General features: G+C 41.9%; 1 protein-coding gene across 5 annotated transcripts in view; it reads right to left on the reverse strand.

Annotated features, from left to right (window-relative positions):
- DOCK4 (dedicator of cytokinesis 4) overlaps positions 1-27616 on the reverse strand; it is a 434135-nt gene that overhangs the window by 274542 nt on the left and 131977 nt on the right. For all 5 annotated transcript variants that reach the window (XR_012156797.1, XM_073328104.1, XM_073328103.1 and 2 more), the window contains exon 2: positions 2283-2366. Coding sequence is in view for 4 of the 5 variants with exons in the window: in XM_073328104.1 (XP_073184205.1) it covers positions 2283-2366 (84 nt within the window). In the remaining variant the exon portion in view is untranslated. The remainder of the gene's footprint in view (positions 1-2282; positions 2367-27616) is intronic.

A 27616-nucleotide genomic window follows, 5' to 3' on the forward strand; every position in this document is an offset into this window, starting at 1 on the left:
CTGGGTTTAGGGGGTTTGGGGTGTTCCGGACTCATAGTGCTATAAGGTATTCCAAAAGTTTAACAAATGGAGGGGGGGCACAGAAGACTCTCCTCGTCTGGGGCACCATTTGGTCTGGGGAAGGCCCTGCCTCTATCATATCCCCTCTTAGTCATCTCTTTTTTAAGCTGAAAAGTCCCAGTCTTTTTAATCTTTCCTCATACAGAAGCTGTTCCAGACTCTTAATCATTTTTGTTGCCCTTCTCTGCACTGTTTCAAATTTTAATATATTTTTTGAGATGGGGTAACCAGAACTGCACGCAGTCTTCAAAGTGTGGGCATACCATGGATTTATATAGTGGCATTATAATATTTTCTGGCTTGTATCATAAATATAAAGGGAAGGGTAAACCCCTTTGAAATCCCTCCTGGCCAGGGGAAAGCTCCTCTCACCTGTAAAGGGTTAAGAAGCTAAAGGTAACCTCGCTGGCACCTGACCAAAATGACCAATGAGGAGACAAGATACTTTCAAAAGCTGGGAGGAGGGAGAGAAACAAAGGGTCTGTGTCTGTCTGTAGTCGTCTTGGCCAGGGACAGAACAGGAATGGAGTCTTAGAACTTTTAGTAAGTAATCTAGCTAGGTATGTGTTAGATTATGATTTCTTTAAATGGCTGAGAAAAGAATTGTGCTGAATAGAATAACTATTTCTGTCTGTGTATCTTTTTTGTAACTTAAGGTTTTGCCTAGAGGGGTTCTCTATGTTTTTGAATCTAATTACCCTGTAAGATATCTACCATCCTGATTTTACAGGGGGGATTTCTTTATTTCTATTTACTTCTATTTTTTATTAAAAGTCTTCTTGTAAAAAACTGAATGCTTTTTCATTGTTCTCAGATCCAAGGGTTTGGGTCTGTGGTCACTTATGCAAATTGGTGAGGCTTTTTATCCAACATTTCCCAGGGAAGGGGGGGTGCAAGTGTTGGGAGAATTGTTCATTGTTCTTAAGATCCAAGGGTCTGGGTCTGTAGTCACCTAGGCAAATTGGTGAGGCTTTTTACCAAACCTTGTCCAGGAAGTGGGGTGCAAGGTTTTGGGAAGTATTTTGGGGGGAAGGACGCGTCCAAACAGCTCTTCCCCAGTAACCAGTATTAGTTTGGTGGTGGTAGCGGCCAGTCCAAGGATAACGGGGGTAATATTTTGTACCTTGGGGAAGTTTTGACCTAAGCTGGTAAAGATAAGCTTAGGAGGTTTTTCATGCAGGTCCCCACATCTGTACCCTAGAGTTCAGAGTGGGGGAGGAACCTTGACATGAAATCATAATCTAACACATACCTAGCTAGATTACTTACTAAAAGTTTCAGAGGAACAGCCGTGTTAGTCTGTATTCGCAAAAAGAAAAGGAGTACTTGTGGCACCTTAGAGACTGGTTAGTTTTAACCCTTTACAGGTGAGAGGAGCTTTCCCCTGGCCAGGAGGGATTTCAAAGGGGTTTACCCTTCCCTTTATATTTATGATACAAGCCAGAAAATATTATAATGCCACTATATAAATCCATGGTATGCCCACACTTTGAAGACTGCGTGCAGTTCTGGTTACCCCATCTCAAAAAATTGGTTAGTCTCTAAGGTGCCACAAGTACTCCTTTTCTTTTTACTAAAAGTTCTAAGACTCCATTCCTGTTCTGTCCCTGGCCAAGACGACTACAGACAGACACAGACCCTTTGTTTCTCTCCCTCCTCCCAGCTTTTGAAAGTATCTTGTCTCCTCATTGGTCATTTTGGTCAGGTGCCAGCGAGGTTACCTTTAGCTTCTTAACCCTTTACAGGTGAGAGGAGCTTTCCCCTGGCCAGGAGGGATTTCAAAGGGGTTTACCCTTCCCTTTATATTTATGACAGCTTGTTATCTATCCCTCTCTTAATGGCTCCTAACGTTCTGTTCACTTTTTTCATTGCCACTACCCTTTGATCAGATGTTTGCAGAGATCTATCCAAGCTGATGTCAAAATCTCTTTCTTGAGTGGTAACAGCTAATTTAGACCTCATCATTTTGTATGTATAGTTGGGATAATATTATCAGTTCTTACCAATTCTTATCAATGGAAATACTTTTTCATAGGTTTCTTTGTGCACAGTTAAATCAATATTTACTGACATTTACGAAAAAATCGAATCCTTTCAAGCTTAAACACATGCAAGCATTGATGTACATTTTTGCTTCATTTAAACAAAGAGTGATGGGACTCAAATTCACATCAGCACAGTAACAATTTATTAAAACAGAGAGTTTTAACCTGTGTACTTACCATCACATTTTTCTAGTATTTGAACTGTGTCTCCAATCTCCAATGATAAGCCATGTGGGACTGTTCCTCGAAAACTGGCTATCACTGAAAGAGGTATTATACTGCAGTTAATCACAACATTAAAAAAATCAGACGTGCTCCTTGTTATTAAAATTTTTATGCAGCAGGGAAAAGGAATGTGTTTAACATGGACATTTAATGAAAATTATGGAGTTGTGGGCTGCCTCAAATACACAAAGACCAAAGCATGTGATTTTTGTTAATGGAATGCCAAATGTAGAACTTGAAAAATCCACATGTTCACTCATAAAAAAATGAGTGGAAAGGCAGTCCTCGAGCCAAATCCACTGATTTCTGGATAATTTAATTTAAAAAATTAAAGTTTCTAGCCTTTACAGCTGTGATAATATCCTTTCAAATTGGAACTGATGCATTTCAGATTTCCTGAGTCTGCAAGACAGACAGCTCCAATGCTTGTATTGCTCCTTCTACCTTTGCCAAACATCAAGATGAAATTAACATATATTTGGTCCATGTAACTAAAGCTATTCAGGACCCAGTGGATAGGAAATGCTTGGAAAGCAACAAAAGCAGGTAATGAAGTTATTCACAAAGGATGAGATCCAAAAATAGAGAGTGGAAAAGAGAAAGTAGCAGAGACCTTTTTCCTATTCTCAGATCCCTTTCCACCTCAGCCAAGAGTAAAGACTCTAACCTCACAGTAGCATTGCAACTCTGGCAAAATGGAGGGAAGAAAAGAAAGACATTTTCTAGCAGCTAGAAGGGGTGGGCTTCCAATTTACAGAGCACCTACTAACTAGAAATATGTGAGTTGGAGCCCCAGACATGGTCCACAGACAACACAGTTAGAAACCCATGCATCCTTCCTCTTCCTAGTACTAGCTGTAATCAGGGGAGTACAGCTTCTCACCAGTGTGGTGTTCTTCGACCTAGCTAATAGCCCTCTGCCCCTCATGGTCTTAAGCCTCTACCTCTAGCTACCAGGTAATCCTCCAGCTAATACTGTGTTTGTTAAATTTTCAAGCCCTGCAAAGTGGATATGTTAGATGCACATTTTGAAGCAAGTAACGTTTTGTGAAGCACAGTATGAAAAAGGATTGTATTCTCTATTGTGGATTTTTTTAAAAAAAAATAACTTCAAAGTATATTCACAGACGCAATAACAGGACAGCATCCAAGTCTTACTTCATTGAGGTGGGGAGTTATGACACCTCACCCCATTGCGGCCGTGAATAAGTTCCACCTCAACTGTGAGTCCAGGTCTGGTGGGGAGTACAGACCCTGCTCTCTGTATACTGTACTCTCTGATATAAGCGACTGGGCTAGGCCCCTCCTCCTCCCACACACACCCTAGAATAAGTATAAGGGGTTTGACATGGAAAGGGATACAGTGAAGTACTTCCCCTCATAAGAAACAGGGAAGAAATTGTACCTCAGAATCTCAGTGTCTCCCCTGGCTACTCCTGGGTGATGCTATTCACATAAATGTGCTGGCTTTAGGCTGTGCCTAAAGGCGCAAGTTACCCCTTAGTGTCATATTTAAAGTTTAAAAAAAGTTGGTAAAGCCTGACAAAAACAAACTGCGATCAAAATCCAAAAGTCAAATCAAAAGCCAAATAGTGAGAAACCCCAATTATCCAGAAGTAATAAACTAGATGTTCACCCAAACAGCAGGTATCAGATGGGCTCTAGATCACCCTATGCACACAGGATTCTAGGTCCTGAATTAACATGACAAGTAAGATCAAGCAGGTTGTGACACTAGCTTATTAACCTAGGAGACTGATTTGATTCCTTGAACTGCTAATAATCTTTCAGGGCTTGATTTTGCAACCCATTAACTAACAGGAAAACCATAAGAAACTTATTAGGATAACAGCTAAACCAGAACATGCTACTGGATCAATTGACTGGTGGGGCATTTCAGAAGGCTACTTACAAGAATAGTAGTCAAAGAATGAATCTTAACATGTGTGGAAAAGAATAGAAAGTCAGAGAGGCAGACATAACAAAAGATACCGACACTAAAGGAAAAAGGAAACCACATGTACATATATGAGCTACTACCTCAGCCAAAGAACTGCAATAATCTCTAAATCCCAACTGCAAATTAAGTGTCCATTTTACAGCCTCTCGACTACACTTATTTGTCTGGTTTCCTGTAGGCAATGAGAACTCCAATTAGGACATAATGTACTGTCCTGCCTTGTGATCTTGTTGCACTTATCTTCAGAAGTGATTAGCTGTAAACAACCACTAGAATTTAAAATCCATTTCTGAGTCTTCACCTAAAAGTTCCAGGTTTTGATTCTGAAGCAGCATGACAAACCCTATCTTTTAGAACAGATACATCAAGTAGTAATAGTTTAGCCTAGGGAAACATTTTATTTTGATCTCATGCCCATTTTAAAAGGTCATACAAGAATTGCCCCCAGCACTAAACATCAGTTAACAAGAATTACCCAACTCTGTAGCCCAGGAAGTTTTAAAGTATTTGTAAAAACAAAAGAAATACTGTGTTTCACTTCAGCTTAGTTATGTTCTGTATTGTAACTAAGAAAATCAAAGGTAAAATGAAACATACAAATATTGAATTAATCAGAGCTTAAACTGCTGTTTCCTTATATGACCAAGACTGGCATGGAACATTAATGGAATTAACTTGGTAATTAAGAAAACTATTTGCTTGTATAATTTCACACACCAGAAATTTAAGAGGGGCTTTCTTGTTGTTGTAGTAATTGTCCCAGGGAAAAATACATGGTTCAAGTTTTCAGTAGTTAAAAACAGCATCAGTTTCAAAAATTCTGCTCCACACACAGAGATACTGAGACTAAAACTTTTGAAAGAAACTTATGTCAATGGCATATTATTACATATTCCACCCTCAGCTTTGCACACAAACCATTGGATTCAGTGGAAGTTGGATATATACAAGCACATACCACAGAATAAATGTCTTTCGGAGTCCTATATGCTGGATTGCTGGAGGGACAGGTTGTATGCTTTGTGGCCTTTGCACAGATAGAACACCCGATCTCACTTCTAAAGTTTAAATTCTTGCCAAATTTCTCTTTAAAGAATTTTAATGCTCCCAGATTCACTGACTTATATGGCTCCCAAGAGCCATAATTTCTCCCGCTATAAACAGCCTGTGAGCTTAGGTGGCCATCAAGGCAAGCCCAGAAGGTTGCCACATAGCCTGAACTTGTAGCACTGTGAACACTAGTTAAGCATATATACTTTTATTTATTATTTTTAGAAATGTAATTAACATATTGAAGTTTAATTTAGTGATTTTATATCGCCTGTCTTTCTCCATAGTGCCTATGTGAAACATAGACGATCCTAATTTAGGTCTATTACAAGAAAAAGATCTATAAAAACTCAAACAACTGTCTTTTTTGCAAGAGGATGAAGGTTACTATAAATATTTGAGTAAGAGAATAATTTGCTAATGATAGCTTACTCATCTAAAGCAAATGAGTTGAGTATTTATTTTTCAACTAATTCTTTTGTAAAGATGTGGGGCTAACAAAGACATTAAGTAGGGAGGATATTTCAACAAGCACCAAGGAATTTAGGAGCATGAGTTCCACTGAGAATCAATAGGACTTGTGCTCCTAAATCCCTTTGTTGCTTTTGAAAACTTCCCTAGAATGACCAGGACCATTTCGTCAATGGCACTTGTTTAAATAGAAGTGTCCTTAGGTTACAAAGGCTACCAAAAGTGACTCTGCATTTACAATGTAGTTGAAATAAAAATCAGAGTATGATTGGAATTAACACAAAGACAATAACTGCAGGAATATACTGATCTTTTCACTTTTAGTGTAACAGTAACAAATAGTACTGACTGTAATTTGCTCTTCAAAAACCAACATATCCTGTCACATTTTTGTTTTGTTCTATTATTGTGACTGATTTTGTTTGACGCTAAGTTTCTTGGATGTCATACATTCTTGGGGATCGGAGAAACACTTGATTTTTTTAATACGTAAGTTTTAACATTAGAAACTTTTCAGGAAAAGTAACAACTAAAACTAATACATAGTGGAGAAAAAAACAGAAATCTTTTTGAAACACAGATGGAACAAAATTGTACCTCGATACATCTGGTAAAGGGGTATTCTGTAAAGTATCACGGAGAAGAAAGAAGAAAGGAGGCTACCACCTGTCCTACTGAGCCAGCACATTTGCCTGTTCCATTCCCAGAATACTGGCAGAATTCTAACAGAGGTCTTGCATCAAGGTCAGATTCAATATAACCAGTGTGTGTTCCTAGCAGCACCGCTCAAAGGAAACTAAAAGTGCATTGCAGAGAGGCAGAGAATTTAAAGTAAAGCACAAAAATCCCCAAACTATTATACACAGAAAAGTCAATCTGCTTTTAAAAAGGTTAGCTTTATTTGCTACATTTATAGTACTCTGTCATTTAGAATTGGCTGCCACTTAATGTTCTGTGTTTGTGGAAAATATATAAAATGTGAAGACATTTGTGGAAAGGGCCCTCAGGCTCGTCTCTAAAAAGTAGTCTCTCATGTAAGGATTATGCCAAGGTGGTGCTCAATGTCTTGAGGCAGGGACATAAGAGTCTTGACTAATCTATGGTACGGCTTTAATGCATCACCCTTTCTTTCCTTGCTGCATATAAGCTCTTTGTGGCAGGAATTTGCCATATGATTTTGTAAAGTAGCTACGATGTGTTGTCATAAATAAAACTCATTGTTTAACTGCAGTCAGTACTTTGAAACTTAAGTGAGGCACATCTGATAGAGAGCAAACTGTAAATATTTGAAGGAAATAAAATGCAACAAAAAAGCTGCTAAGCATTTTGTAGAAGCCTAAAAAAGAATCACTTGCAAAATATGCTATATTTCATTTCTGATGTGAACACCACACACAAAGTATCGGCCTCTCTTATGCATTGCAGCATGTTTGCTGGAGATGGCCCTTGTCTCATGCACCAGGGAAAATAAAGGAAGGAATCCCTCTTCTTTCTAAAGCTGTAAGGGCTGGGCTCTAGCTGACAAGTAAAGCCTTTCCTTTTTGTTGGGGAGTTAGCTGATATTGCAACTTTTACTTCATAAACTGTGTGAGAAACCAAATAGGTTTCCCTAAATTGATTCTAAGAAGTTTGTGAGGGAGAAGCATCTACTGTAATTTCCAACGTGGTGTGTGTATTTTGTGTGTGTGCTGTTTGAGAAAATCATGAGTCTGCACTGACAAAAATAATGCAATTGGGATACAAATACCAAAAATCACAAAGCTTCTTTAGGTTTAAGTTAATGCCATCAATTAAGAAGGGGAGGGGAGAACTTTCCTGTGTCTTCACACCTTAAAAGGCTTCCCTCTTGCTACATGTGCAACTCATCCCCCCAAAAAGAAATCCTCCAAATACCACTTTACCTACACTTACATACCTCTGGTGACTATACTGTGCCCTACTTTTAAATGCTGTAGCCTGGGGGAGTGCAAATCTGGTTCAATCACCTCTCATGGCCTTTGATTGCTTTGCACAGCAGAGAGCCATCCACAATACTGAACATCTGCTGCCTGCCCATGCACCACTACGTCCCTCCACTGGAGGCTGAAGCTGCCTCCTCTCCTTGTGACCTTAACTGCAAGTTCTTCTGCCTCCTCTCCCCCCACTAGCTCTGTTTTTAGGGAATAGAGAAAGGAAGCATCATATGGACCTGGAAAAGCAGTGTTGCACGAGTCTAAATTTAGCTTTGTGAGCATGTGTATACGCAACTACAGATGACAAGACATGCAATGGTGGTGGCAGCAGCAACCTGGCAGAGATTATTTGTATTATGGTAGCACAGACCAGGGGTCTCACTGTATAGAAAGAAACAGTCCCTGTCCCAAACATCTAAACAGAGAAGGACAAAAGGTGGGAGGGAAAACAGAGGCAGAGAGGGACAAGCGGCAGGCTGTGGCAGAGTTGGGAACAGAACCCAGTTCAGCGCCCTATCCAAAAAACACTACCTCCCCTAGAACAGGAGCAAATGGAGCAGCTGAAAGATATTTGAGACTGATGAGGTAGTGGGGGTGTTAAAAAACTGATTTGGTGAGAGGTTGTGTTAAGGCAAACGGACTAGTTCCTTGTCTGGGGGACTTAGACTGGAGGAAGCGGCTCTGTTGTGTTGGAGAAGCAATCAATGGATTTCAAGCAGGACTAGATGGCGGTGCAGCAGGGCTAAGGCAGGCTCCCTGCCTCCGTGCGGCTCCCCGAAGAGGCCAGCTCCTAGGTCCAGGGGCGGCCATGCTGCCCCTGCTGCAAGTGCTGTCTCCACAGCTCCCATTAGACAGGAACCCCCCTGACCCCTCCGCCTAGGAGCCGGACATGCCGACTGCTTCTAGGAGGAGCACGGAACCAGAGCAGGCAGGGAGCCTGCCTTTGCCCCACTGTGCCACCACCTGGGAGTGGCCTGAGGTAAGCACGGTCCCTGGAGCCAGCACCCCAACCCCTGCCCCAGCCCTGATCCCATTCCTGCACCCTAAACCCCTCATCCCCAGCCCCACTCTGGAGCCCACAGCCCCATCCACAACCCCCTGCCCCAGCCCAGTGAAAGTGAGTGAGGTGGGAGAGCGAGCGATGGAGAGAGCGGGGGTGGAGCGAGTGGGGGTTGGGGCCTCAGAGACGGGACAGGGCAAGAGTGTTTGGTTTTGTGAGATTAGAAAGTTGGCAACCCTAATCAGCTATCTGGACTCAAAAATAATATGTAGGCAAAGTCATTAGCTTTATCCGAAATCTGTCTTCTGATTGTCTGAAAAAGCTCAATGGTATCTTCCCCACCCTTAGTCCCTTATGCTAGTGGAGCACTGGCTACCCATAGAGATGAGTTTAGCACTAAATCTTGCACACGCACAAATACACAGCTGAGACTAGAGTACTCCCTCTCCCTCCCCTTCCCCCTTTCATTACTTTAATTCAGCAAGGTTATCTTCTGTCAGATTCTTGGCTAAAATTCTGACGGACATAAACACAACGGATGTTTCTAGCTGGAATCAGCTAAAAGCAAACATAAAAAGCTGTTCTAGAGACCATTCTAACCAGGATGCAAAATTCAGAGTGCTGCAATCAAATAAACCGCAGTCAGTCTTTGTCTCACTTCTGAACTAGACAGGAGAATTTTTTGCATCTGCTGGTGGAAGGAGAGAGAGAAGGAAAGGCTGTTCTCTAACCCATACAGTAAGTGCTGACCTTTCAATTTGTTAGTGGTTAGCACCTGATGTCCATTAAAGTCAACAGAGCTTGAGAAGACAAGGCTCATACAGGAGAGGTCAAGGCCCACCTGGCCTGGAAATGCAATAGTTCAGCACTTGTCTGACTAACTTTCATCAGCAGAGCTCCTATTAAGTCCTAACCTGACTCTAAATAGCCTCTTTGCTGAGTGAATCTCCCCCATTCTCTCTCTGGCACATCTTAACCCCAAAAGTGAAGAGCTATATACAAATTATACCCATCTTGTACTTGTGGGGTGGACCTTGCCAGTGAAAGTTGCATGCCTAAATACCTGTATCCATTTTGTAAAACTGAGAAAGTATGAGACACAGCACATCAATTCCTTATTTTTCAAGCATTGTTAGAATACTTTGTTCACTCTTATACACACCAATTTTTCCTTTCAATCAAAGCATTTTCAGGAACTTCCAGGACAAGAGAACGCCCCTTGCACAATGGTTTGGTCGGTTCCCTCAAGATTTTTGCTTATCGCCAGAATTTTTACCAACTTTTCCCTCTGATTCCCCCAGCTAATGAGTTCCCCACTGTCTCTAGCATATCAAGTGTAGAATACCTGCTTTAATTGTTAACCCAAAAGGAATGGATGCCAGCCTACATCATCACATATGGCATGATTCAACATGCATCAACAGTGTTCCCAACAGTGAAATTCTACCCACCGTGACTTTTACGCTGGCAAGTATATTAGTTTTTTAAAGCCTTTTACTTCACTTAGACTTCTCATACCACTGATGAAGTCAGCAATTTTGATCCTGCTGAGTTTGTGAAAGACAAATTTCTTGGTTTATATTTGTTTCTGAAATAGAGACAAAACAACATTCCTTACAGGCCTGAGCACTCAAACAGCCTCTGAAGCCTGCAGGCACGTTGATGAAGCTCATCAGCAGGAAAGTCTGCCTGTGACCAATCTCCTTCATAACAGTAGGCATTACTGTATGCAAAAATCTCAGAGATTTCTAAGGTGAGCTAGATGCAACTGAATGCAAAGACCCCATGCAACTTGAAGGCAGTAAAGTGGCTAAATAAAATTCACGGCACCCAGCTGGCTCAATAACCTATACTTTACATTAGGTATGTCTACACTACGGAATAAGGTCGAATTTATAGAAGTCGGTTTTTTAGAAATCGGTTTTATATATTCGAGTGTGTGTGTCCCCACAGAAAATGCTCTAAGTGCATTAAGTGCATTAACTCGGCGGAGCGCTTCCACAGTACCGAGGCTAGAGTAGACTTCCGGAGCGTTGCACTGTGGGTAGCTATCCCACAGTTCCCGCAGTCTCCGCTGCCCATTGGAATTCTGGGTTGAGATCCCAATGCCTGATGGGGCTAAAACATTGTCGCGAGTGGTTCTGGGTACATATCGTCAGGCCCCCGTTCCCTCCCTCCCTCCCTCCGTGAAAGCAACGGCAGACAATCGTTCCGCACCTTTTTTCTGTGCGGACGCCATACCAAGGCAAGCATGGAGGCCGCTCAGCTCACTTTGGCAATTAGGAGCACATTAAACACCACACGCATTATCCAGCAGTATATGCAGCACCAGAAACTGGCAAAGCGATACCGGGCAAGGAGGCGATGTCAGCGCGGTCACGTGAGTGACCAGGACATGGACACAGATTTCTCTGAAAGCATGGGCCCTGCCAATGCATGCATCATGGTGCTAATGGGGCAGGTTCATGCTGTGGAACGCCGATTCTGGGCTCGGGAAACAAGCACAGACTGGTGGGACCGCATAGTGTTGCAGGTCTGGGACGATTCCCAGTGGCTGCGAAACTTTTGCATGCGTAAGGGCACTTTCATGGAACTTTGTGATTTGCTTTCCCCTGCCCTGAGGCGCATGAATACCAAGATGAGAGCAGCCCTCACAGTTGAGAAGCGAGTGGCGATAGCCCTGTGGAAGCTTGCAACGCCAGACAGCTACCGGTCAGTTGGGAATCAATTTGGAGTGGGCAAATCTACTGTGGGGGCTGCTGTGATGCAAGTAGCCCACGCAATCAAAGATCTGCTGATATCAAGGGTAGTGACCCTGGGAAATGTGCAGGTCATAGTGGATGGCTTTGCTGCAATGGGATTCCCTAACTGGTGGGGCTATAGACGGAACCCATATCCCTATCTTGGCACCGGAGCACCAAGCCGCCGAGTACATAAACCGCAAGGGGTACTTTTCGACAGTGCTGCAAGCTCTGGTGGATCACAAGGGACGTTTCACCAACATCAACGTGGGATGGCCGGGAAAGGTGCATGATGCTCGCATCTTCAGGAACTCTGGTCTGTTTCAAAAGCTGCAGGAAGGGACTTTATTCCCAGACCAGAAAATAACTGTTGGGGATTTTGAAATGCCTATATGTATCCTTGGGGACCCAGCCTACCCCTTAATTCCATGGCTCATGAAGCCGTACACAGGCAGCCTGGACAGTAGTCAGGAGCTGTTCAACTACAGGCTGAGCAAGTGCAGAATGTTGGTAGAATGTGCATTTGGACGTTTAAAGGCGCGCTGGCGCAGTTTACTGACTCGCTTAGACCTCAGCGAAACCAATATTCCCACTGTTATTACTGCTTGCTGTGTGCTCCACAATATCTGTGAGAGTAAGGGGGAAACGTTTATGGCGGGGTGGGAGGTTGAGGCAAATCGCCTGGCTGCTGGTTATGCGCAGCCAGACACCAGGGCGGTTAGAAGAGCACAGGAGGGCGCGGTACGCATCAGAGAAGCTTTGAAAACCAGTTTCATGACTGGTCAGGCTACTGTGTGAAAGTTCTGTTTGTTTCTCCTTGATGAAACTCCCCGCCCCTTGGTTCACTCTACTTCCCTGTAAGCTAACCACCCACCCCTCCTCCCTTCAATCACCGCTTGCAGAGGCAATAAAGTCATTGTTGCTTCACATTCATGCATTCTTTATTCATTCATCACACAAATAGGGGGATGACTACAAAGGTAGCCCAGGAGGGGTGGTGGAGGAGGGAAGGAAAATGCCACACAGCACTTTAAGCACAGCACTTTAAAAGTTTACAACTTTAAAATTTATTGAATGACAGCCTTCTTTTTTTGGGGCAATCCTCTGTGGTGGAGTGGCTGGTTGGCCGGAGGCCCCCCCACCGCGTTCTTGGGTGTCTGGGTGTGGAGGCTATGGAACTTGGGGCGGAGGGCGGTTGGTTACAGACGGGCTGCAGTGGCAGTCTGTGCTCCAGCTGCCTTTGCTGCAGCTCAACCATACACTGGAGCATACTGGTTTGGTCCTGCAGCAGCCTCAGCATTGAATCCTGCCTCCTCTCATCACGCTGCCGCCACATTTGAGCTTCAGCCCTGTCTTCAGCCCGCCACTTACTCTCTTCAGCCCGCCACCTCTCCTCCCGGTCATTTTATGCTTTCCTGCACTCTGACATTATTTGCCTCCACGCATTCGTCTGCGCTGTCAGTGTGGGAGGACAGCATGAGCTCGGAGAACATTTCATCGCGAGTGCGTTTTTTTTTCTTTCTAAGCTTCACTAGCCTCTGGGAAGGAGAAGATCCTGTGATCATTGAAACACATGCAGCTGGTGGAGAAAAAAAAAGGGACAGCGGTATTTAGAAAGACACATTTTATAAAACAGTGGCTACACTCTTTCAGGGTAAACCTTGCTGTTAACATTACATACATAGCACATGTGCTTTCGTTACAAGGTCGCATTTTGCCTTCTCCCACCGCGTGACTACCCCCTCAACCTTCCCCCCTCCCTGTGGCTAACAGCGGGGAACATTTCTGTTTAGCCACAGGCAAACAGTCCAGCAGGAATGGGCTCCTCTGAGTGTCCCCTGAAGAAAAGCACTCTATTTCAACCAGGTGACCATGAATTATATCTCACTCTCCTGAGGACAACACAGAGAGATAAAGAACGGATGTTGTTTGAATGCCAGCAAACATACACTGCAATGCTTTGTTCTACAATGTTTCCCCAGTACGTGTTACTGGCCTGGAGTGGTAAAGTGTCCTACCATGAAGGACGCAATAAGGCTGCCCTCCCCAGAAACCTTTTGCAAAGGCTTTAGGACTACATCTAGGAGAACCGCAAATGCCAGGGCAAAGTAATCCTTTCACATGCTTGCTTTTAAACCATGTATAGTATTTTAAAAGGTACACTCACCAGAGGTCCCTTCTCCGCCTGCTGGGTCCAGGAGGCAGCCTTGGGTGGGTTCGGGGGGTACTGGCTCCAGGTCTAGGGTGAGAAACAGTTCCTGGCTGTCGGGAAAACCGGTTTCTCCACTTGCTTGCTGTGAGCTATCTACAACCTCCTCCTCATCATCATCTTCTTCGTCCCCAAAACCTGCTTCCGTATTGCCTCCATCTCCATTGAAGGAGTCAAACAACATGGCTGGGGTAGTGGTGGCTGAACCCCCTAAAATGGCATGCAGCTCATCATAGAAGCAGCATGTTTGGGGCTCTGACCCAGAGCGGCTGTTCGCCTCTCTGGTTTTCTGGTAGGCTTGCCTCAGCTCCTTCAGTTTTACGCGGCACTGCTTCGGGTCCCTGTTATGGCCTCTGTCCTTCATGCCCTGGGAGATTTTCACAAAGGTTTTGGCATTTCTAAAACTGGAACGGAGTTCTGATAGCACGGATTCCTCTCCCCAAACAGCGATCAGATCCCGTACCTCCCGTTCGGTCCATGCTGGAGCTCTTTTGCGATTCTGGGACTCCATCATGGTCACCTGTGCTGATGAGCTCTGCATGGTCACCTGCAGCTTGCCACGCTGGCCAAACAGGAAATGAGATTCCAAAGTTCACGGTTCTTTTCCTGTCTACCTGGCCAGTGCATCTGAGTTGAGAGTGCTGTCCAGAGCGGTCATAATGGAGCACTCTGGGATAGCTCCCGGAGGCCAATACCATCGAATTGTGTCCACAGTACCCCAAATTCGAGCCAGCAACGTTGATTTAAGCGCTAATCCACTTGTCAGGGGTGGAGTAAGGAAATCGATTTTAAGAGCCCTTTAAGTCGAAATAAAGGGCTTCATTGTGTGGACGGGTGCAGGTTTACATCGATTTAACGCTGCTAAATTCGACCGAAAGTCCTAGTGTAGACCAGGGCTCAGAGTACAGGAGACTAAAGGGAGGAGTAAACAGGGTGGGAGGGAGGGAAGTTCTTCATGAGAACCCAGAAGAAAAGGCTCAGATACAAATCAAAGGGCCCTCCAAGTGACTGGGTGAGAAATAAGTAGTAATAGGGACAGGTTATATTGTTTTATTTATACATACCCAGGATGGTTTTCCCCAGGGCTGGCTAGGCTGGAGCAAGCTACTCCTTATCTTTTTCTTTTGGATAAGGCTGCAGAAAGCCCTAATTGACTCTGGCCTTCTTGGAACCCTTGATATTGATGGAGACTTATGTGGGATGAACCATGTCACAGGGTGGCTGGCACTTTTAGGGCCCAGCCTGACCTGTTACTGATCCATTACCCACCTCCCAGGTCACACTGATCAAATTATTATAAAAGGGAGGAAGTGCTTCAGCAGAGAGCGAGAGAGCGAGCGCTATAGGAGGAAGAATGGCTGTGGTAGGCTGTGGAACAGGAGAAGACAGTTGTGTCGTGAAAGGCCTCTGCGTCCTTGCAGCTTGTGATAGTTGGGGAATAACTTTGTTTTGGGTTAGCTTGCTAGATTTTTATTTGAGTTAATAAACTGTACACTGAGGGAAGAGCCTGAAAGAGAGATGGATGACGTGTTAGTCCTTTATTGTCTAGGGAAAGACAGGCCAGCAAACCACTTGAACACTACCTATGCCATCAAGAGGGGTTCTCCCGTTGGCGCAGGTAATCCACCTCCCCGAGAGACTGGAACTAGATCAACGGCAGAATTCTTCCATCAACCTAGTGCTGTTTACACTGGGGGTTAGGTTAGCTTAACTACTCTGCTCAGGATCACACCCCTGAAGAACATACTTAAGCCTATTTAATGTAGATCAGGCCTAAACCTGGAAGCACTCAAGAAAGAAAGGAAAGGAAGATTGTCATGGGAGTTACAGTGCAGTATTATTCCTTACTCTATCACTTAACAGAGTTATTCAAGGAGAACATGCAATTAAACAGCAGGGGCACAGGAGCTGTGAAATTCCATGTGGTTGGTGTTAGGCTAAGGCTGAGAAATGTGGCTACGGACATTGTTTTTCCCCTTAAAATTCCGTGTTTACTCCTATTCAAGCAATAAAGATTACCCAAGAAGGCCAAGCACAGCAAATGAGTAAATACTGTATTCTCTCTAATAGCACAGAAGCACCACACCTATCTTGTGGAGTAAAATCTTTATAACACAAAAGCCCATCAAATGACCTCATATCATCTGGATATAAAAAAAAAAAGTTTCAAGCTCTATTTTTCCCTTCCAAAGAGCAGGTCTTAACTCTGTACTTGGGACACAGTCACTGGAATACTAATGGCGGGGGGGGGGGTAGAGAATTGGCAGTTTATACACTTCTGAATGACAGTATTTTCCAGCCTTGCCAGGTATCATTTTTCTTAGCATGGACTTCACCCCTCACACTTGGCTGTATTTCTCTCTTTCACACTCAACTTTATTGCATTAAAAAGTACAAACAATTTCACTTAACAGAAAAAAGCAAATTTTTTTGACTGAGGCACTCTTTAATCCTCATCGTGCTGTCAGCAGCATGGTTTATCTGTGATTTTGTCATCATTTTGGATTTCTACACATCTGCAGTCCTTTCCATTGCATTTATAACATGAGAAGCTATTTAGCTTGTATTATTCTTTTTCCATGCTATAAGTAACTGTGTGCCTTAATGAGGTTGTTATACACTTGACATGTAATTTTTGCTATATACCCACTACAACTCTATTAGCAAATAATCATTTATTTACTACTGAAAACTAAAGCTCTTCTCTCCGAGTGTTTTAGTAATATTTTTAAATAAAACATGACTATTAATTGTGGGTCTCCATAGCCAGTCACATAATTAAGTCAGCTGTACCAATTACCTCTAGTTGAGATCTTAGCTACTATACAACCACCTTCAAAACTTAACAGCACTGCAAGGAGCAAATTAATTCTATTACAAGAATCAACAGTATTTTTTACAATTATTCTCAAGTGTAACAGTGACAAAAGAAAAGCCTTTTCACTTTAATGGGACGTTTCTGAGAGAAAGTACTTCTGGACAGGCTTTACCTCAAATAACAGAGCCAGCTCTCCCCTGATTTGCTATCAGTTACAGGAGTAAAACTGCACTGGAAATATCACTCATGATTAGCATAGTGATATTTTCTGATACAGAACTCTTTAGCACTGGACTATATCTATCCAACTTCTTTTTTTAAGTAGAAGTTTTGTTTAATACATTTTAAGGCTAGTAGGGGCTACTGGATCTCTAATCTTATCCTGTATAACACAGGCCATAGTAGTTCACCCAGTTACTCATGTATTGAGCCCTGTAACTTGTGTTTGAAGCACATCTTTCAAAAAGTTAGGGCTCCAGTTTTTTTTTTTTAAAAGAGGTGATCACACAGTTTTTCTTCTAAAGGTGTGCCACATGGCTATTGTTCTCACATGTATATGTCTAGCCTTTTTTAAAGGTTTTAAAACAAAACTAAATGTATACTTGTTTTACTATTAGCCTCTCATGTTTTTCGAAAAACAACTGTAAGATCATTTTTAAAAATCTGGAGCCTTAACTTCTAGTAACCCAAGTTTGGAGGAGATGGGGTTCAAATTTTTGTGAAAAAATTCCTACTGGTAAATCAAAAACTACCAGGAAGAGAGTTTAGATCCAGATCATGTTTCCAAGAGTGTGCAAGACAGACAGACAGAACCTTAAAATATAGGCAGAAAGATACAAGGGAAGCTTATTGACCAAGGGCCAAATAGTGCTTTATGACACCAGGGTAGAAGGAAGATGATGATCAAATTTGGCCACAATTCTGTCGAAGGAAGGGTTTGAGCAAACACCACAGCTACCCTCTTTTATACTGCGCCTGTCACTGCAGTAGTATCAGAACATATATATTTTTAAAAAGAGAAGAAGGACCATCATTTTTATAAAAAGAAAAGGAGTACTTGTGGCACCTTAGAGACTAACAAATAAGTGCTTAGCATGCTGGAGGAGTCACCAGAAACAACAATGACTATAACAATTCTCTCCCAAACACATCTGCAGAAACGTGACTCTATGTATGGGATTCTTTGGGTCCAGGAGGATGTGGCTGAGAAGAAAAAACAAAACAAACAACAACAAAAGAGAGAGAGCTGTCCCATGTAAAGTAATACTGACCCAACTGTCATTCTGTTACATGGACTAGCACTCTGTAATGCGAGATGTCTCCTGAATGGGTTTTAGTCCATGCCTAGGTGGGTTAGGGTGACCAGATGTCCCAATATTATTGGGACCATCCCGATATTAGGGGCTTTGTCTTATATTGGCACCTATTACCCCCCCCCCATCCCATTTTTTCACATTTGCTACCTGGTCACCCTAAGGTGGGTAGCTTTTTAGCATCAGGGTTGGGAGGAATTGGGTGTAATATGTAGGCACTGGGTTATTTAAGCATATTTCTCTCCTACCCACTCATGAATCAAGATTGCCACAAGGTGTGAACATTTAGCTCTTATACAAAGCTTTACAAATAATGTAAGTAGCATTCTGCTCATTTTAAAAATGGGGAAATTGAGGTTCAAAGAGGTGAAGTCAAATACCTTGCTCAAAGTCTCACAGCTGGTTAGTGGCAAAGCCAGGAACTCAAACCAGGTCTCCCGAATGCCAATCCAGGGCCCTGACCAGAGTCAGAGTACCTATCTGCTACGTAATGAAAGAGGAACAAAGATTTAAGACTTACAGGCCTGTCCCAGACCAGATGCTGCCAAACTTGATTTAAGCAAGAGCCACTTCACCAACTGTAAACCAAAGGGCCCTTACCCTTGGACTTTGTAACTCACATGACCAGAGCTGAGAGTAGAATGAGGTATGGCCACGAAGTATCTATGGGCTGAGGAGGCCCAGTAGCAAAAGTTATATAAAATGATGTATGGCCACAGAGTAAGCTAGATCTGGGGCGTGGGCAGATGAGGTAATGATGAGGTAATCATGGGTCTGAGGTAAAACAATTCAAGTGAGCATGTGAAGAATGAGATAATGCTTAGCAATTATGTGCAGTAGTAGGGAAGGGAGAGATCAAACAGCTCCAGCCAGGACTGATTTGGGACTGCTTTTTCTAGTAGTAGTGAGCATGGGCAATAAACAGGGATAAGGTAATGTTTGATGGTGAGCATGCTCAGTAGAGATCTGACAGTATAAAAGGCAGTGTGCTGGCAGGCAGTTAGTCAATTGGGAGTCAGTGAGAAGAACTGCTGGAAAGGAAGTTCTGAGAGGCTCCTGAAGAGACCTGACATGGAACCATGCTGACTGACCAGAGCTCACAGAGCAGCAAACAGCACACAATGCAGCAGAATCAATAAACAGAGTAAGCCTGTTAGTTTTAATTATACTGTAGCATAAGCACACTGTAGAATAGTATTAGTAAATGTATCTTGAGATGTGTGTTTTCTCATGTAGGATTTAAAGTGTAAATTAAGAACTGCTGTCAGTGATCTGTCACAGACTGGCCATCTGTGGCAAAGCACATCATTTAGACTGTGTGCTACTGTAGTTAAGATGCTCTTTAACTTGCAATAAGGGATTTGTGTCTGATTTTTATTCTTAGAATACACTATAATAGGGATTATTAGTTCATAAAAGATACTTCATTTTTGGAAAAAAACTGCCATTTTATGGGAAGGCTATATCTGATCCTTTAGCATTTCCTTAACTGCCCCAGAAACCCATACTTCGGGAGGGACAGATTAAGGGGGCGATAGGCAGGTTATTCTAGGGTGTCCCAAAATCCATTTTTCAGGGTAACACCACGATTACCTTTATGTGAAATCATTCACGTGTTGTAGCACTGGACTTTATCTGCCACAAAAGTTCTCATGATAAGTTTTAAATTAGTCTAGACAGAACAGTAGGGGCCTCAAAGGATTTATCTAAATATCCAAAAAATGATGTGGTAAGTGGAAGGCAAAGGTACATTTTACTTATGTTTAATGGTAGGGCTTATTAATAGGATTTTGAGAAAAACAATTGTTGCTTGAGACAAGAATGTGGAAGAAGAGATTAGACAATCTCCTAACAAGATAATTTAGAAATAAATTGAGAAAAATGCATTATTTGTAGAAATGTCTCATCCTCAAAGTCATACACCGCTGTGTTCATAGTTTTAATTATTGGTGTGTGGTAAAATAAAATATTTGGTCAGGCACTGGAGTATGCACTGATCTTCCCTGTAGCTCTGACATCTAAACAAAAGGAGAGTTATGCCATCTGCCTTCAGAAGGTTCACATTCATTGAGGCCTTTCTGTCCTTTTGGTAAATTGCCCCAGCAGTGAGTGATATGTTGATTAAAACTAACGAGAAAAAAAATCACAAAGCACGTGAAACAGTTCAATATAAAAAAAATCAAAGTGATAATTGTATATGCCACCATACCACAAAATGGCTGGTCATTGGGCCAGTAACTAAGACACACAAAATTGAATAGTCAGCATACAGTATATGAGGAACAATTGTAACACATTTACACAGACACAGTTCTCTGCATTTTCTCAACAGTTTTCACTGACAGTCCAGACCACAGCTAACCCTTCAACAGTAGCATGAGAAATAATCCAGATAAAAACAAAATCTTCCAGTATTTCTCCATTTTTGAAACTGGACTTTTCAAATAAGTCTGGCAACTGATGCCTACATATCAATGCGTTCTGCAGGGCACAAGCCTAGAGCTTGCATATAAAAAGTTGTAGAAATCAACAAAGTTTTGCCAGGTCTACTGGGGACCTTCTGATGCCAACTTTAAATTAGGCAATGAGGGACAGTGGTGGAAATGCATGAACCTGATAGTGGAAAGAATGGTTGGTTGGTGGACTGCAATGGTAGGTTCTAAAGCTAAATAAAACATGCATTTAAAATTGGTAAGGCAGATAACACTGTGCTTGTGCTGTATACAATTTTTAATCACTTATTTCTTGGGTTGCCAGGTGTCTGGTTGAAAAGGGACCCTGGCGGCCCCAGTCAGTACTGCTGATTGGGCTGTTAAAGGTCCGGTTGGTGGGGCTGGCAGGCTCCCTACCTGGCTCTGCACAGCTCCCGAAAGTGGTGACGTGTCTCTGCAACTCTGAGGCACTGGGGAGGCCAGGGGGGCTCAGCGCGCTGTCCCTGCACCTGCTCTGTGGCTCCATTTGGCCAGGAACGCCTCATTTCTAGCCCCATCCTGGAACCGGCACCCCCAGCCCAGAGCCCGTACCTCCTCCCAAACTCCAAGGCCCTGCCTCAAACTGTAGCCCCTTCTCACACTCCGAACCCCTCGGCTCAACCCCGCAGTCCAGATCCCCATCTTGCATCTTAAACCCCTCATCCCTGGCCCCACTCCAGAGCCCTTACCCCAATCCCCTACCCCAGCCTGAAGCCCCCTCCCGTACTCTGAACCCCTCATTTCTGGCACCACTGTAGAGCCCACACCGCCAGCTGGAGTCCTCACCCCCTTCTGCACCCCACCCCCCCTACCCCAGCCCTGTAAAAATGAATGAGCGAGGGTGGGGGAGAGCAAGTGACAGAGGGAGGGGGAATGGAGTTAGTGGGGGTTGAGGCCTCAGAGAAGGGACGAGGCAGGAGTGTTCAGTTTTGTGTGATTAGAAAGTTGGCAACTCTACTTATTTCTGTACAAAAAATATTCAGACTTACTGAGCAATAGCTTCTTTCCAAAGAGCAAACCATATGCCAAACTTGAAGTTATGTGAGCACAAATAAAATCTATGTATTAATCACAAAAGTAGCTCTCCGAACAGATTTAATCAAACTCCTTTCCTCCATTTCCTTCCACAATCCCTTTTCAGTCCTCCTCCCTGCCCCCCTATATATATATATATATATATATATATATATATATATATATATATATCTCCATATCCCCCCAACTGCTATGGGCTCACTTAGCCAAGATTTCAGCCCAAAAGCAAAATCTGTGAGTACATTTCACGTGGATAAAGAGGGGTTTAGGAATGGATGGGACAGCTTCTTAACCAGTGTCCCCATCATGACATGATAAAGAATTTAGGGTACAAATACAAGCATAAGCTCACTAAGCAATTGTTAAACTATTAAAGCTAGAAAAATTCAGATGCATTTGTAAATAGTCAGTGTCCCCGCTCCCTTTTTTTGTATACTAAGTAATGGAAGAGTATAGTAAGACAGACATTTTCATATGCTGTTAAGGTATTCATCTACCAATAAATACAGATAAATCAGGAAGAAAGCAAGAGAAACTGGTGCTTATAACAAAGCCCCTAATTTGCCTTTGCAACATACATTTACTATATTTAACTTGATTATCAAATATATGCAGTTTATTAACCCTCCAATTACGCTATTAAAAGGAACTACTTTTCCATTTCAGTAGGGTTATCTAAAAGATTATCCGACAATCACTCTTGGACTTGCATTGAAATTCATTAGTTCCAAAAAACAACAGTGTTAATGATTATAATAATTACACTCACTGCGTGGTTTGGTTGCTTGGGGTGACAGAAGGAGATACCATGATGTGACCAGCCTAACACTATCTAAACCTTGGAAGGTGCATGAGTAAACCACTGATGCATCACAGAAAGGAAATTACATGTAAGTAAAATCAGCGAAGTAAAGTATCATGATTTTTCATACTTCTGTTTTCTCCAAAACATATGGAAATTAGAAGATTTTATGGCTGCAATCTGGAAAAGAACTGAAGGTCTCAAGGATGACAGAATAGGATGTTCTTATTCAAATATGTCTTGCAGAATTTGCAGCCTTTATGGTTCAACTGGATTAGACACAGGCAAGACAAGCTATACATTTTACTAGGAAATAGCACTGCTTACACTTCACCTTTTCTATGCCTCAGAAAAGGGATCCTATTTTATTTTATTTTTTGCACCAGTTAAGAAATCAGACATGTTTATTTCAATTCAAGTTATTGTTGTTGTTTTATTATAAAAATTTTCAAAAATGTAGTAAGACCACCAACATGGCCACAAATCAGACAAAACACAGTGAAACTGGTAACCAAATACCAAAGTATAGGATGCACTAGAATTCCAAGTAAACTGAACTGATCTTAATTGACAACACCCTAAAAAGATGATAGCAAGAGTTAAGCACATATTAAAATTCTGGTGTCTTACAAGGATATAATTCCATTGACCTCAATGGAATTACTGTACACTAGTGCAAGAGTACCGTAAATGCTGGTAGAATCAAGATAATAATCATAGAATCATAGGACTGGAAGGGACTTTGAGACGTCATCTTGTCCAATTCCCTGCACTCATGGCAGGATTAAGAATCTTCTAGACTATCCTTGACAGTTGTTTGTCTAACTTTCTCTTAATCTCCAATGATGGAGAGTCCACAACCTCCCTGGGCAATTTATTCCGGTGCTTAACCACCCTGACAATATCAGGCTGAGGTCTTGATCCTGCAAGTGACTCTGTGTGGGTGGGCTCCTAAGCCCATGCACATGTTATTTCAGGAGTGATGTTTCACATTTTAATATTCAGGTTTTGACTCGTTTCTATCACCATTAATATTAATGTGAAATAGGAGGGTTTTATTTTGGGAGGGTTTTTTTTCCCTGTCTGTTTCCCTTTTAAATAATTCTTAAGATGTACATTTGCCTATCAATTTGAAATTAATAAAACCTGTGCGATCTTTGCTTTTGCAAAATCTTGATCTGGTTTTGTTTTACCAAATCAAAGCCAGAGGTGGTTTGGGTCTGGCTCTTATATTATCCAATTCCCCATAATTTTCAGGGCATGATGTATGGATAAACTAAGAATGGCCATGTTGGGTCAGACCAACAGTCCATCTAGCCCAATATCCTGTCTTCTGACAGTGCCATATGCTTCAGATGGAATGAAAGAACAGTGGAATTATCGAATGATCCATCCCATCATCCAGTTGTAGCACTCAGAGGGCCAGGGACACCCAGAGCATGGGGTTGTGTGCCTGACCATCTCACTAATAGCCAGTGATGGACCTATCCTCTATGAACTTATCTATTTCTTTTTTGAACCCAATTATACTTTTGGCCTGCACAACTGAAGGCCACAAGTTGACTGTGCATTGTATGAAGAAGTACTTCTTCATATTAATTTAAAACCTGCTGCCTACTATTTCATTCGGTGACACCCCCCACTCCCCAGGCTCTTGTTTTATGTAAAGGGGTAAATAACACTTCTCCATTCATTTTCTCCACACCATTCATGATTTTATTCTCTTTCATTTTGACTCATTTATTGTTTACAGAAGTTCTCTTGTTATGGATGAATTTTTTTGTTTTCTTAGAGCTCCATGCTGGATTCCATTTTTCAAATAGGAAATTGAACCAATTGCTTATAATACTTCAGGACAAATTATATGCCAATGTGTGAAAATAAGCAAATGCACGTGGGCTTACTACTTTTAAACTGATTTTTACTATTATGTCTTTTAATTCTTAACACATTAACTTCATATTTTATTTTAATTTGATTGTGGAGGGAGGGTGGAAGAAGGAATGAGAATTTATGCTTCAGGAAAGACTGTTTGGCTATTTTCAGCCCAGAGGAAGTGTTTACAGTTGTGTTAACCCATGAAAGTAGGTGTTTGTAATGGAAATGCTGACAGGAAGAATTATAGGGAAGATGAACCTGCTTCTGAAATGCTGTATCAGACATGCTAAATTATAAACAATGTTTTTTTTAGGAGTCAAAAGAAAGCAAACTGATACAAACCCAAATGTTAATTATTGGCCGATGGTGACACACTATCCATTATCACCACAAAGAAAAGGGGAAAATATAAAATGTTAAAAACTACTGCAGTCTGAAGCAAAGAAATCAATGGAAATGTTAATCTTTCTATAAGTCCCTTAAGTAGGTCATTGCAAGCTTAAAGAATTTTGACATCAAGCAAAGAATGATGGGTAAAGTTATACAAATCACCTTGAAGCAAAGTTGGTACATATTTTCATGATTTTGATGAACCTCAACTGTAAAAGGCTCCAGAAACTCTAGAACAGAAGAATACTTTTATGCAGAAATTACAATGTGTATATGATGAGTGGCGGCAAACGAAGCGGGCTTCTAGACCACCCTTAATCTAAAATTCTTCTAGTTTTTATTTTCCCTTATGTAGTGACTTACTGATGGTCAGTATGAATGTAAGTGCACTGATTAGAAGGTATTAAGAGAACAAATAAAATATATTTAAATCCTAATTCTAAATATATTGATCAGTATAAACTCTCAAAAAAAATTTCAATTATTGAAATAAAAATTGTCAAGGTTCCTTCCCCACTCTGAACTCTAGGGTACAGATGTGGGGACCTGCATGCAAGACCCCCTCAGCTTATTCTTACCAGCTTAGGTTAAAACTTTCCCAAGGTACAAACTTTTGCCTTGTCCTTGAACCGTATGCTGCCACTACCAAGCGTTTTAAACAAACATGGAAAGAGACCACTTGGAGAAGTCTTCCCCCAAAATATCTTCCCAAGCCCTACACCCCCTTTCCTGGGTAAAGCTTGATAAGAATTCTCACCAATTTGCATAGGTGAACACAGACCCAAACCCTTGGATCTTAAGAAAAATGAAAAATCAATCAGGTTCTTAAAAGAAGAATTTTAATTAAAGAAAAGGTAAAAAAATCACCTCTGTAAAATCAAGATGGCAAATACCGTCCAGGGTAATCATATTCAAAACATAGAGAATCCCTCTAGGCTAAACCTTAAGTTACAAAAGGACATAAAAACAGGAATATACATTCCATCCAGCACAGCTTATTTTACCAGCCATTAAACAAAAGGAAATCTAACACATTTCTAGCTAGATTACTTACTAACTTAACAGAAGTTCTGAGGCGGCCTTCCTGATCTGTTCCCAGCAAAAGCATCACACAGACATAAAAACCCTTTGCCCCCCCCCCATCTCCCTGCCTCCAGATTTGAAAGTATCTTGTCCTCTTGTTGGTCATTTGGGTCAGGTGCCAGCTAGGTTACCTTAGCTTCTTAACTCTTTACAGGTGAAAGGGTTTTGCCTCTGGCCAGGAGGGATTTTATAGCACGGTATACAGAAAGGTTATTACCCTTTCCTTTATATTTATGACAATAACTCAGATTAAATTCTCAATTAACTCTTTCCAACTTTTAATGGGATCATCTTTCATCAATTAAAAACATTTTATAAGTAAAGGAAACACTCCTGCAGAGTGGGGAAGGAGAGGCAAAGGGATTTATTTGTAGACAATTTTTTGTAAATAAAATAGCATATTCACACTTTTTTTTCCTACCTCAAATTTCAGTGCATTCTGAAAACAAAGCAAGTACCATTATGTGGTAAAACTAATCCTTGAGAGAGTATCAACATAAGATTAGAATGATAAAACAAGAAAACAAAATTCTGAGAAGAATTAAGCATCATTACCTTTCAGAACTATAAGGAGTTGCACTGCAAAAGGTTGATATTTGGAAACATCACTTTTGGTATTGTTAATATGCCACAATTAAGTAAATACAATAACTTGTCTTCCTTGCATTCAGTGGGTTAAAGTGGGGAAATGTAAGACAAACATCCTGAATGGATTTTCTCTTCTCAAAAAGATCAGCCTCTCAGTATATAACATTTTTCGCCACTAGTAAATCCCTTCTGATCAATTTCCACTTCACACTTAATTCTGAGGTTGAAAGCATTTAACTTAACATTTCAGGTGTAACTTGGAGGATTTTTTCTTGGTGTGCTCACCACATATTAAAATGGCAAGGACATGTGGTATGGATTTTAACCAGGCACAACTTTATTAGTCAAATTACATCCACCGTTTCCATTAGGGGACAGCCCAGTGCAGTCATTCGTACCCCCTTGTTCCTTTGCCAATTCTTATTGTGCTCCAGGAAACCAACCATCAGATTAGGAGGATCTCTGGCCACCTCCACCCACCTGCTGGCACCCCTACCCCTTTCAGAGGGTTGAGGCAAGAGGGGATTCTTCTCCCTGCCCCCACCAGCACAGCCGTAAAGTGCACTGGAGGGGGCAGTTCCCCTAAGGTAGTGTCCCAGACCCTAGGGAGTTAGATATGTTGCCCTCTTCCCATAAGTAGATGCCCTTGGGTTGCCCACTCTGTTACCTGTTTTTGGATCTAGAGCCTCAATCAGTGAGTTCCTGCACTGGGAATCTAATAAGAGTTGTGACAACTAAATGATTCTCACATAAACTCAAATCATGCCCTCTGAGAGGCAGAGAATCCAAGCCCTCTGGTTGCCCAAGCTCTAAAAGTTTTGCTGCAAGGTAGGCAAAACTCACCCCCCCCACCCCTACCCCCTGACTAACCTTGGCTAATTTGGTGGTATGGGGGAAAAAAATCCTTCCCAGCCCGAGTGTGGCAACTAGCATAGCTTGCAGTAACCTAGATATCAGAGAGAAGACGGGTTAACTACTGGACAAACTAGCAAACACGAAGTGGCCCTGAGCACAGGGCTCCTTTTATGGCTCCAAATCTCATTCAAAATTCTGTGAGATTGTCAGCCCAACCCAGAAGTCCTGTAGGGTCTGGAAATCTTGCAGGCACCCAGCCTAACCTGTCCTTTTATGCCCTCTCTGATTATTGGAGACACCAACTCATCCCTTGCTAAGATCAGGCCCCCTTCGTGGTGCTTATTTTTGGAAGGTTCCTAACTCTCCCAAAGCTTTAGATTTTGCTCTCTATATTACAGCATCCCATTCGTGACACCATAATTAAAAGGTGAGGTCCCATTTTGACCACAAGTCACCACTGAGTGGTTTAAATATTCTGCTGTTTTAATTTGGTTCAGATTTTTAAAAAGTAGAAAACACTTAGCATGCAATGGCTAGTTTATTTCCTTTTAAATGGATTTTATAATCCATGACAGTTTGGTTGCAGAAAAGTATTGTCTATGTTTTTGTCTCACTTTGTAAAAGAATGATTTCCAGTTTTAGACACTGTTTTCTTTCATGAAAATAGATC

This window comes from Lepidochelys kempii, chromosome 1 (genome assembly GCF_965140265.1).
Source record: "Lepidochelys kempii isolate rLepKem1 chromosome 1, rLepKem1.hap2, whole genome shotgun sequence".
NCBI lineage: Eukaryota > Metazoa > Chordata > Testudines > Cheloniidae > Lepidochelys > Lepidochelys kempii.